The sequence below is a fragment of the Oncorhynchus mykiss genome, chromosome 32 (genome assembly GCF_013265735.2).
Source record: "Oncorhynchus mykiss isolate Arlee chromosome 32, USDA_OmykA_1.1, whole genome shotgun sequence".
Classification (NCBI taxonomy): Eukaryota; Metazoa; Chordata; class Actinopteri; order Salmoniformes; family Salmonidae; genus Oncorhynchus; species Oncorhynchus mykiss.
The window spans coordinates 6,903,776-6,915,476 of NC_050572.1; the positions used below are offsets into that span (position 1 = coordinate 6,903,776).

The following is an 11,701-nucleotide window of genomic DNA, read 5'->3' on the forward strand; positions in this document are numbered from 1 at the left end:
TAAGATGACAGGTGATTGATAAGATGACATTGTATATGACAGGTGATTGATAAGATGACAGGTGATTGATAAGATGACAGGTAAGCTCAGTGCTAGAGACGTCAATACAGACACCGTGGTTCGAATCCAGGCTGTATCACAACCGACCGTGATTGGGAATCCCACAGGGCGGCGCACAATTGGCCCAGCGTCGTCGTTGTAAATAAGAATTGGTTCTTAAACTGACTTGCCTAGTTAAATAAAGGTTACGTTTTCTTGACTAAAAATCAGCTGATCGCCTTTTTCAGATGTCAGTCATATCTTTTGGAGGCACTGTAACTAGCTTGCTTACAGTTTGTGACGAGTGAGTGTGTTGTTGCAGAAATAAACAGGCCTGAAAACATTTAAAATGAGGCAGCTAGTAGTCGATGTTATGAAGTTCAAGACATGACTGATAAAAGTCAATTTATATTTTTCAAATAAAAAAACCCTTTTTTTCATTTTGAGCACCTGCTCCCTGAAAGGTCACTACACTGCCCTGCATTTCACTGTAAAGAAAACTTGAAATTATTAACAAAAAAATAAAAACAAATTACGAATTAAGATAATAATAAATTAACCGTAAATCTAAAAAGGTAAAACAATACAGAAAAAAGCAGGGGGCCAGATCAGATGAGCAGGGGGCCCGATCAGATGAGCAGGGGGCTAGATCAGATGAGCAGGGGGCCAGATCAGATGAGCAGGGGACCAGATCAGATGAGCAGGGGGCCAGATCAGATGAGCAGGGGACCAGATCAGATGAGCAGGGGGCTAGATCAGATGAGCAGGGGGCCAGATCAGATGAGCGGGGGGCCAGATCAGATGAGCAGGGGGCCAGATCAGATGAGCAGGGAGCCAGATCAGACGAGCAGGGGGCCAGATCAGATGAGCAGGGGGCCAGATCAGATGAGCAGGGGGCCAGATCAGATGAGCATGGGGGTTGCGTTTCCTTGCTGAGACGTTACATGCATCAACCAATGATTGGATGCGACAACATCGACTGTGCAGTCGGGCACCAGATTAGCATAAAATGCGGTTAGCTGATATGTAAAATACTGACATTTGTGTTGTAAACTCTGGTATTCGTCAGCAACGTCTCAGCAACGTCTGACCTGTCAAATCACTTTCAAGAACTCTTAACCTTCGTCAGTCTTTCACCCTCACAGAGGCGTGTCCGTAAGGGAGGGTGAGGAGGTGGTTGGCCATAAAAATTACATTTGACTAAAATAAATGTATTGATAAAACTCAGGTTTTGGTTAACAACACTTAGTCAATTAAGATTTGTCATCTAATAAAAGTTAAATTGTAAAGAGTTTTTATGTCTGACTCAAAATATAGATGTACTTTTCTTCTCCATGGCTAAGTTGGCCTCGTTGCACTCCTGGTACTCTGCTGTCGCCGCCAGCGTCTGACACCCATCACAGTCCAGCTCAGAGCACCTAATGTTGGGGGAGGTATGGAGGCTTCCCCGATGACTGATCCTCAGCAACCGGATGGCTATCAGGTAAAAGATCTCACACACGTTGAGCACTATACACACAGCCGACGCCCCTACCATGAAGTAGGTAAACACCCTCTTCTCTGTGGGCCGGCCGATGTAGCAATCCACCTGGTTAGGACAAGGCCAGAGGTCGCATATGACGCGTCTCGGCAGGTCAAAGTTGTTGTAGATGAGATGGAGGAGGTAGAGGAACGCCACCTCGATGGCCGTCTTGAAGAAGAGGCTGAGGAGATACGTCCACCAGAGTCCTCCGTGCTTCTGTCCTGTGTTGTCGTAGAGACGGGCGTTTTCACCGTGTGCGATGCGGTACTTGCGTTCGCGTTCCTCACGGTACGCCACGTGCATCACGACCATGAAGGTAGGACAGGTGACGAAGATGAGCTGGAGTGCCCAGATCCTGGTGTGAGAGACAGGGAAAAAGTGGTCGTAACAGGCGTTGGCGCAGCCGGGTTGCCGGGTGTTGCAGTCAAAGTCTTTCTGGTCCTCACTAAAGACGCGTTCTGCGGCCACGACGAAGACCATGACGCGAAACACGAAGACTACCGCGAGCCAGATACGTCCAAACGCGGTAGAGTATTTATTGACCCCGCTAAGCAGCGCCTCGAACGTCTTCCAGTCCATGGTGAGATCAGAGTGGGATCCCCTTCTTTCACCGTTGAACTTTCACCCGGCTGTGTGGATGAGCGTCTGCCTTTGGACTTGAAGCTGGAGGAAGAAGAGAAAGCGATTCATTAATAAGTGTATGAATAACGGTTGAACAACCAGGGTATGTATTGAGCCCCGCCAACCTCCATTTCAGGGAAAGGGAACTACTTTAAAATCAAGTTCCAGACCCCATGGCATCACCTAACACTGTCTTTGCCATCGCCTGCCCTACAGAATGAGAGGTAATAAAGCCACAAAAAACAGGAATCATCTACCAGCTGAACAACATATAATACAACTCTTCAATTTTACATTGAAACACATTTCTTCTGGGTGTTAAAGTAGTTTTCTTTTGAAAGATCTGTTCACAGCCTTTTATTTAGACTCCGATCAAACTTTTCATCCAAATCTCCCTGCGACTCTCTCTTCGCCTTCTGAAGCTGTTTGCTTGAAAGGAGTGGGGTTCTTTGAAGAAAGGCGGCTTTAATATTTGATCAAAACACTGTTTGCCTTCCCTCAAGAGTCTAATGCTCACAAATCCACATTCTGTTGTTATTGCGGGATTTCGTAGGAGAACATCTTGAGCAAAGTCATTTCTTATGAAACAGTGGAATCATGTTCAAAAACAGGTAGAGTATATGATAGTTTACTTGTTGTTGAATACACATCATTTTGAGGCAAAAGTCATTCGTATCACTATTACAGACGGATTAAAAGTCAAGTCGTACTTACAGTTGTTTCAGATCACTAGGCTGATTGATGCTCAATTCATTTTAGCTTGTCCGTCTCTCTGTCCAACGCTTGTCCGTCTCTCTGTTCAAAGCTTGTCCGTCTCTCAGTTCAAAGCTTGTCCGTCTCTCGGTTCTAAGCTTGTCCGTCTCTCGGTTCTAAGCTTGTCCGTCTCTCGGTTCAAAGCTTGTCCGTCTCTCGGTTCTAAGCTTGTCCGTCTCTCGGTTCTAAGCTTGTCCGTCTCTCGGTTCTAAGCTTGTCCGTCTCTCGGTCCAACGCTTGTCCGTCTCTCTGTTCAACTTTGCCTCAGTCTTATTTTGATTATTGAATGGCAGAGCTGAACAAAATGGCTGGACTACTATACGTCTGGACATGATGATTTAGCCTCACTCTGGAGGTGTGGTCAAGCTTTGGGATCAGTGCTGGGTTTCTTTTTCCTCTCCGCTGACCAGTTAGTGACGCAACACCTTATGTTAAAATCAACATTGGGGTTGTCATGGTGACTAAGTGTTCCCACCAGGTGAGTCTGGTATCGGTAACACCCCAGGCCCACACAGATGAGTATTGGATTGGTACCGCTCCATGTCTGCCTAGTCACCCTCATTTATCCGGCACGGCCACAGATTCCAAGATAAACGCCGATCCTTTATTTGCCAGGAGAGCTGGAGCTACAGAGGTATCAGGATGTGGACATAAGAGCACCTCCAGTCTCACAGAGAGCTGATACGGGGACCATAAGTGTTTGTAGTATTTGTTGTTGATTCATATTTCTAGATACTCAAACACTGAACATTTGGTGTTCATGCCCATTCAGCAAATGTACATGTATATTTGAGTCATTTAGCCGACACTCTAGACTAGACGGCTCAATCAGCTATAGAAGGTGCCACCACATCACACAGCTGTACAGCTAGTCCTGCTGCTGAGGCTGATGGGGATTTTTAAGTCATGCCGGATGTGACTGTGATCAGATAATTTAGGAGGGGTCATTTTAATGTGGATAAACTGTACTTTCACCCCTGCTTACTGACCACTCCCAACCTACTACTGCCAACCTGAAGAATAAACTACTATTTAAATCATTTCATTATCAAGGTGTGTCATTTTGTGGTTCTCTTTCACTGCAAAAAAAAAACCAAACACTTTGATCTCATCAGGTGTTTGTTTGCAGCATGCCACATTAACTTTGTTACATTAAGGTTCATGTGGATGTTTTATGAGGGACTCTTAAACAAACTTCATTCAAAATGTATACATCACATATGATCATTTATCTGTGAGATTGTTGGGGTAGCCTAGTGGTTAGAGCATTGGGCCAGTAACCGAAAGGTTGCTGGAATGAATCCCCGAGCTGACAAGGTAAAAATCTGTCGTTCTGCCCCTGAACAAGGCAGTTAACCCACTGTTCCTAGGCCGTCATTGTAAATAAGAATTTGTTCTTAACTGACTTAAACTAAGATAAAATATGCGATTGATTTAATGACATTGTGTGAAGCGTTGAAAGTGTACTACTCAATTCAATACCTTCTAGTGGAACACTGTTGCACTTCCTGTTGTACTGTAAAATGGCCTAGAAATGGTTGCTGGAATGAATAAGAGGCGTTGGATCCAATCAGTTTTGTGCTCAATGGGACTTTACTTTTAAGTTGAAAATCATCATGATATTTTAGTTGAAATTAAAGAAACATTTATATTTATAGAAAATACAACAACAACAAAAATATAATAGATCATAATAAAATATGTTTTATTTCAAATTACAAGCTGACTACAATCATCAGGCTTGAAATTATATTACACATGTCAATAACTAGACAATACAAGAAATAATGTACATTTCATGAAATGAAAACTTCTTAATAAAAAAAAAACAGATGGCATGTCATTCTCTAATTAATCACGACTAAATATTTTCCCATTTTGGCAGTGACTTTGTAAACAGCATTTTGGAGTATCCCATATACTCACACTGAACAGTATATGTGGCCCTTGCCTTAAACACAGACATGACAGAATGTTGTAGTCTTTCCATAGGCTTTTCGTCCAGACCAGTACTATCTACTAACTACTACTAGACTTACTAAAACACAACTGATCAACTAATCACCAATGCCTTGATTAGATGCATCTAATCAACGTATTAATACTGGGTTTGAACGGAAAGCCTTCACAAGTTATGGCGTCTCCAGGACCAGAATTAAAGATAACAGTATTAAGAGACAGTCACACTGTAACCCGGAGCAGGGCTCTCTCTCTTATCCAGTCCACCATCCCCATCAGCCATATTAATCTTCTTCAGTTCAGACTGCTTGAACACAGAGGTATCTTTCTCTGTCAGGGGTATGGTAGCTGGCATGGTGAACTGGGGGCTCTCCCTGATGGCACGGGGTCCTCCACCGCCAATACACTCCCTGCACTTCTTCCCCAGCAGGTAGAGGATCTCACACAGGGTCAAGAGTATACACACCAAGCTTATCACCACCATGAAGGCCGTGAACACTCGTTTCTCTGTTGGCCTAGGGAGCAGACAGTTAAAGATGAGCTTTGTGAAATAGTACAGGTCTTTGGTCGTTCAGAATAACAAGGCATTGTAATCGCATACTGGTTTAGCTCATCAGCCGTTCATCACCGTCAACAAGTGCAGCATTTGTGATACTTAGAGATTCTCCTGATGGTCAGGTCACATGATCAGGAGAACCGCAGGGCCATGCCAATGATCAGTGCAAAGTGTGCTCTGTTTGTAATAATAATAGTAATAATAATAATAATTACCTGGCAATAAAGCAGTCTACCTCGTTGGGACAGGGGTCCTCTGAGCACTTCACCACCAGCGGGAAGAAGTATGCATCGTAGATGTAAAACAACAGAAAGATGAACACGCCGTCTACCGCCATCTTGAAGAGCAGACTGAAGAGGTAGGTCCACCACAGGCCGCCGCGCTTCTTCCCCGTATTGTCATACAGACGGGTGCATCCCTCGCCGTGCTTCAGACAGTGTTTCCTCTCTCGTTCATCTCTGTAGGCGACATGGAGGACGACCAGGAGTGAGGGACAGGTGACGAAGATGAGTTGGAGTGCCCAGAGCCGGCTGTGGGAGACAGGGAAGAAGTGGTCGTAACAGACATTGTGGCAGCCAGGTTGGCGCGTGTTGCAGTCGAAGTCTTTCTGCTCGTCACCCCACACTTTCTCCGCGGCCACGACGAAGACCATGAGTCTGAAGATGAAGACGACAGAGAGCCAGATACGACCGAACGCCGTGGAGTACTTGTTGACCCCGCTAAGCAGGCCCTGCAGAAACGCCCAGTTCATAGTGGAGGTACAAGTTGTAGAATTAGAGTTTGTAGTAATAAGTTCAGTTCAACCTCCAACAGACCACTGGCTCTTGCCACAACTGCCTCTCGTTCCCAGTGGGCTTCTACCCTTCTGGTAAAAAAAAATACTCAACTGCACTCAGGAAAGGTGAGTCTTTAATAAGACCTACTCAGCTTGGTACAAGAGGGGAGGGTGTACTGCATGCCCATACTGAGTGTACTAGCTAGGTAAACATAGCTGCAACACCCTCAGCTCAGTGTTTGAGTAGATTAGGGAGTGGCTGACAACTTATTATTCAACTTTTACCAGAGAGAGAAGGAGACTGTGATTCAAACCACAAAAAGGAGAGAGAGAGAGAGAGAGAGAGAGAGAGAGAGAGAGAGAGAGAGAGAGAGAGAGAGAGAGAGAGAGAGAGAGAGAGAGAGAGAGAGAGAGAGAGAAATATTTTCCTTGCGATAGTGAAGGTGTAAACTTAGCAAAATAAAGTCTGAACAGTATATATGACAGCTAACATCAAATTGTAAAAAAAAAAAAATCAAGCAGAAACCTATAAAAATTAAAAGCAAAAAAAAGTGGTTTGATGAAGAGCGCAAACAACCCTCCCCCCACCAAAAAAATAACAATAAATTGAAACCTACCCAACCAAACACACAGACCCACAAAACTAGAACATACACCTTCACTATGTAATGTAAGTGCCTTAATGTGTTTGGACCACAGGAAGAGTAGCTGCTGCCCTAATAAATAAAAATACTATGGGGAAACACTAAAACAGTAAAGAAGAAAAATGAAATTATAAAATAAAACAGACAACAAATTCAAGTTGGCTACACTCAAACTCTTCATTATTATCCTCGGCTCTGGCATCTTCCCCAATATTTGGAACCAAGGTCTGATCACCCCAATCCACAAAGTGGAGACAAATTTGACCCCCATAATTTAATCTATGTCAACAGTAACCACATCAATGGCAGACTCCAACATTTCCTCAGTGAAAAATGATGTCCTGTCACGAATATTACCGAAGGTGACTCCCCTTCTTGTTCGGGTGGCGCTCGGCAATCGTCGTCGCCGGTCTACTAGCTGCCACCGATCCTTTGTTCCGTGTTCGTTTGGTTTTGTCTAATTGGTTTCACCTGTTTATGGTTTGGTTGTTAGGGTGGGGTTATTTAAGTTTGTTTAGCCCGCTTCTGTTTTGTGGGCTTGTTCTTGTGTATTTGTGAGAGGTGTTAGTGTTTTGGTGGGTTTTCTCGCTGTCCTAGTATTTCACATCAGGGTACTATTTGTTTTAATAGTTACGCCTGTGTTGGGTATAACTATTTTGTTCCTGTGATTTTTTGGACATTAAAGCGTGTTTTTTCCCGCATCCTTTGCTCTCTGCGCCTGACTCCACACCCATTCACTCATTGAGCGTTACATGTCCTGAGCAAATGTCAAATTGACTTGTTAAAATATGACTACGTGTAAATCCTGCATACTTTAACTGACAAACAAACAAAACAAAAGCAAAGTCTTCTCTTTGTTGAATCCCAAAATGAAAAGCAGTGTTAGGGGGAAAAACTCACGATATTATAAAAATCAATGTTCACAAACAAGTGTGCAGTCAAAATTGGCAATAAACACAGATTTTCCATCAGGGCCGGGTGGGTGAGGCAGGGAAACAGCATGAGCCCCACTCTCTTCAACATTTGTATCAATGAATTGGCTATGGCACTAGAAAAGTCTGCAGCACCCGGCCTCACCCTACTACAATCTGAAGTCAAATGTCTACTGTTTGCTGATGATCTGGTGCTTCTGTCCCCCACCAAGGAGGGCCTACAGCAGCACCTAGATATTCTACACAGATTCTGTCAGACCTGGGCCAAGTAATTCTCAGTAAGACAAAAATAATGGTGTTCTAAAAAAGGTCCAGTCGCCAAGACCACAAATAATAAATTCCATCTGGACACCATTTGCCTAGAACACACAAAAAACTATACATACTTTGGCCTAAACTTCAGCGCCACAGGTAACTGGGGCGCTGAACGATCTGAGAGACAAGGCAAGAAGGGCCTTCTATGCCATCAAAAAGAATATAAAATTTGACATACCAATTAGGATCTGGCAAAAAATACTTGAATCATTAATAAAACATTTGCCCTCAGTGGTTGTGAGGTCTGGGGTCACCAACCAAAAAAATTCACAAAATGGGACAAAACACCAAATTGAGAATTATATTGTCTGAGTACAACAGTTCGTCTTGCAAAACTATTGTCCGTGTACAACGTAAAACACCAAATAATGCATGCAGAGCAGAATTAGGGCGATACCCACTAATTATCCAAAAACCAGAAAAGAGATTCCCAAACCTTCCACAACGAAGCCATCACCTACAGAGAGATGAACCTGGAGAAGAGTCCCCGAAGCAAGCTGGTCCTGGGTCCCTGTTCACTAACACAAACACACCCCACAGAGCCCCACGACAGCAACATAATTAAAACCAACCAAATCATGTGAAAACTAAAAGAGAATTACTTGACACATTGGTATTTGTGGTATTTGGCGAATTCTAATTGGTCAACCACAGGCTAGGCTTGGGTATAAAGTACATCCTGTCTCTTTGTTCAGTGGAGAGAATCACTGAGGACAGGGGAGAATAAACAGCTACCTCTCAGTATAACAACTATGATACGTTCTCTTTGAATATATATCCCCCCCCCCCCTGATTTGCTTTGGGGTCTGTGTTATTGAACATTAACATCAACTGCTAAACACTATCTATGTGAAAGACACAGACTCGGTCTCAACCTTTAAGTCTTTACTGAAGACTCATCTCTTCAGTGGATCCTATGATTGAGTGTAGTCTGGCCCAGTGGTGCGAAGGTGAACGACAAGGCACTGGTCCTTGCTGTCTCTGCCTGGCCGGCTCCCCTCTCTCCACTGGGATTCTCTGCCTCTGACCCTATTACAGGGGCTGAGTCATTGGCTTACTGGTCCTTTCCCATGCCGTCCCTAGGAGGGGTGCGTCACTTGAGTGGGTTGAGTCAGACGTGATCTTCCTGTCCAGTTTGGAGTCCCCCCTCGGGCTCGTGCTGTGGAGAAGACATTCGGGCGCTATACTCAGCCTTGTCTCAGGGTAGTAAGATGGTGGTCTGTTGATATCCCTCTGGTGGTGTGGGTGATTTGACAAAGTGGATGGGGTTATATACTGCCTGGTTGGCCCTGTCTGTGGGTATCATCGAACGGGGCCACCGTGTCCCTCGACCCACCCCCGTCTAAGCCTCCAGTATCTATACTGCTATTGTCTATGTGCCGGGGGGCTAGGGTCAGTCTGTTATATCTGGAGTAATTATCCTGTCTTATCTGGAGTCCTGTGTGAATTTAAGTATGCTCCCTCTAATTCTCCCTATCGCCTTCCCCTCCCGGAGGACCTGAGCCCTAGGACCATGCCTCAGGACTACCTAGCCTGATGGCTCCTGGCTGTCCCCAGTCCACCTGGTCAGCAGTTTCAACTGCTCTACCTGCTAACTTGTTCACCGGATGTAATACCTTGTCCCAGGCCTGCTGTTTTTCGACTCTCTCGACCTCTTAATGGTCGGCTATGAAAAGCCAACCGACATTTACTCCTGAGGTGCTGACCTGTTGCACCCTCTACTACAACCCTGCTGGTCATCTATGGACGTTTGAACGTGACACATTGGCTGATGTAAAAAGGGCTTTATAAATAAATTAGATTTTGTTGAACGTCTAACCTCAGGCTCCCGAGTGGCGCAGCGGTCTAAGGCACTGCATCTCACTGCAAGAAGCATCACTACGGTCCCTGGTTTGAATCCAGGCTGTATCACATCCGACCGTGATTGAAAGTCCCATAGGGAGAAGCACAGTTGGCCCAGCGTCGTCCGGGTTTGGCCGGGGTAGGCCGACATTGTAAATAAGAATTTGTTCTTAACTGACTTGCCTAAATAAAGGTTAAATAAAAAAATGTAAGAACAATCTGACCTTAATGGCCATGTACTCTTATAATCTCCACCAGGCACAACCAGAAGAGGACTGGCTACCCCTCAGAGCCTGGTTCCTCTTTAGGTTTCTTCCTAGGTTCCTGCCTTTTTAGGGAGTTTTTCCTGATGATGTAAAAAGGACTTTTATAAACAAATGTGATTGAAATTTGATTGATACTGGTAATGTCTGATTGTTTTTGTGTAATTTGCTTTGATATTTATTTGTTGTTGTTTTATTCATTTATTTTACTTGCTTTGTGAACACGTTTCCCATGCCAATAAAGGCCATTTTAATTGAATTGAGAGAGAGGAAGTGAGAGAGAGATTTGTTGGGTCAGAGACCAAGATGAATACAGCAGAGCTTGAAGAATTTTGTAAAGAATAATGGGCAAATGTTGCACAATCTAGGTGTGGAAAGCTCTTAGAGATTTACCTAGAAAGACTCACAGCTGTAGTCACTGCTAAAAGGTGCTTCTACTGTATTGACTCATGGGTGTGAATACTTACAGTATCAGTCAAAAGTTTGGACACACGTCACCTGGAATGCATTTTAAATAACAGGTGTGCACTCTTAAAAAGTGAATCTGTGGAATTTGTTTGCTTCTTAATGCGTTTGAGCCAATCAGTTGTGTTGTGACGAGGTAAGGGTGGTATACAGAATATAGCCCTATTTTGTAAAAAGACCAAGTCGATATTAAGTCAAGAACAGCGCCAATAAGCAAAGAGAAACGACAAGCCATTATTACTTTAAGACATGAAGGTCAGTCATTCTGGAACATTTCAAGAACTTTGAATGTTTCTTCAAGTGCAGTCAGAAAAACCATCAAGTAATATAATATGATGAAACTGGCTCTCATGAGGATCTCCACAGGAAAGGAAGACCCGGAATTACCTCTGCTGCAGAGGATTTCATTAGAGTTAACTGCACCTCAGATTGCAGCCCCCCAAAAATGCTTCACAGAGTTCAAAATAAGACACATCTCAACATCAACTGTTCAGAGGAGACTGTGTGAATCAGGCCTTCATGGTCGAATTGCTGCAAAGAAACCACTACTAAAGGACACCGATAAGAAGAAAAGACTTTCTTGAGCCAATAAACATGAGTAATGGACTGGTGGAAATCTGTCCTTTGGTCTGATTTGGTCCTTTGGTCAAGCTTCTTTTTTTTATTTAACTAGGCAAGTCAGTTAAGAAGAAATTCTTATTTACAATGACGGCCTACCGGGGAACAGTGGGTTAACTGCCTTGTTCAGGGGAACAGTGGGTTAACTGGTCTAGGAACAGTGGGTTAACTGGTCTAGGAACAGTGTGTTAACTGCCTTGTTCAGGGGCAGAACGACAGATTTTTACCTTGTCAGCTCAGGGGATTCGATCCAGCAACTAGGCCACCTGCTGCCCCAAAACGGTAACTTCTACATCTGCATTGCTTGCTGTTTGGGGTTTTAGGCTGGGTTTCTGTATAGCACTTTGCGATATCTGCTGACATCTGCTGATCAATAAATTTGATTGATTAATGAGTC

General features: G+C 44.0%; 2 protein-coding genes across 3 annotated transcripts; both read right to left on the minus strand.

Annotated features, from left to right (window-relative positions):
* On the minus strand, window positions 1-3,500 carry LOC110487849 (gap junction beta-3 protein). The gene is made up of 2 exons (XM_021559763.2): window positions 2,897-3,500; window positions 1-2,224 (listed from the first exon to the last, which is right to left on the minus strand). Exon 2 carries the CDS (start codon window positions 2,138-2,140, stop codon window positions 1,346-1,348), a length of 795 nt encoding a protein of 264 aa, XP_021415438.1. The 5' UTR covers window positions 2,141-2,224; window positions 2,897-3,500; the 3' UTR covers window positions 1-1,345.
* A 1,114-nt stretch (window positions 3,501-4,614) lies between these two features.
* On the minus strand, window positions 4,615-7,271 carry LOC110487850 (gap junction beta-4 protein). Of its 2 annotated transcripts, XM_036971609.1 has the most exons (3): window positions 7,227-7,271; window positions 5,666-6,180; window positions 4,615-5,409 (listed from the first exon to the last, which is right to left on the minus strand). In XM_036971609.1, exons 2-3 carry the CDS (start codon window positions 6,100-6,102, stop codon window positions 5,106-5,108), a joined length of 741 nt encoding a protein of 246 aa, XP_036827504.1. In that variant the 5' UTR covers window positions 6,103-6,180; window positions 7,227-7,271; the 3' UTR covers window positions 4,615-5,105. The 2 variants fall into 2 exon arrangements, with proteins under 2 accessions (XP_036827504.1, XP_021415440.2); XM_021559765.2 differs by lacking the exon at window positions 7,227-7,271 and having other exon boundaries at window positions 5,666-7,215.
* Between the last annotated feature and the right edge of the window lie 4,430 nt (window positions 7,272-11,701).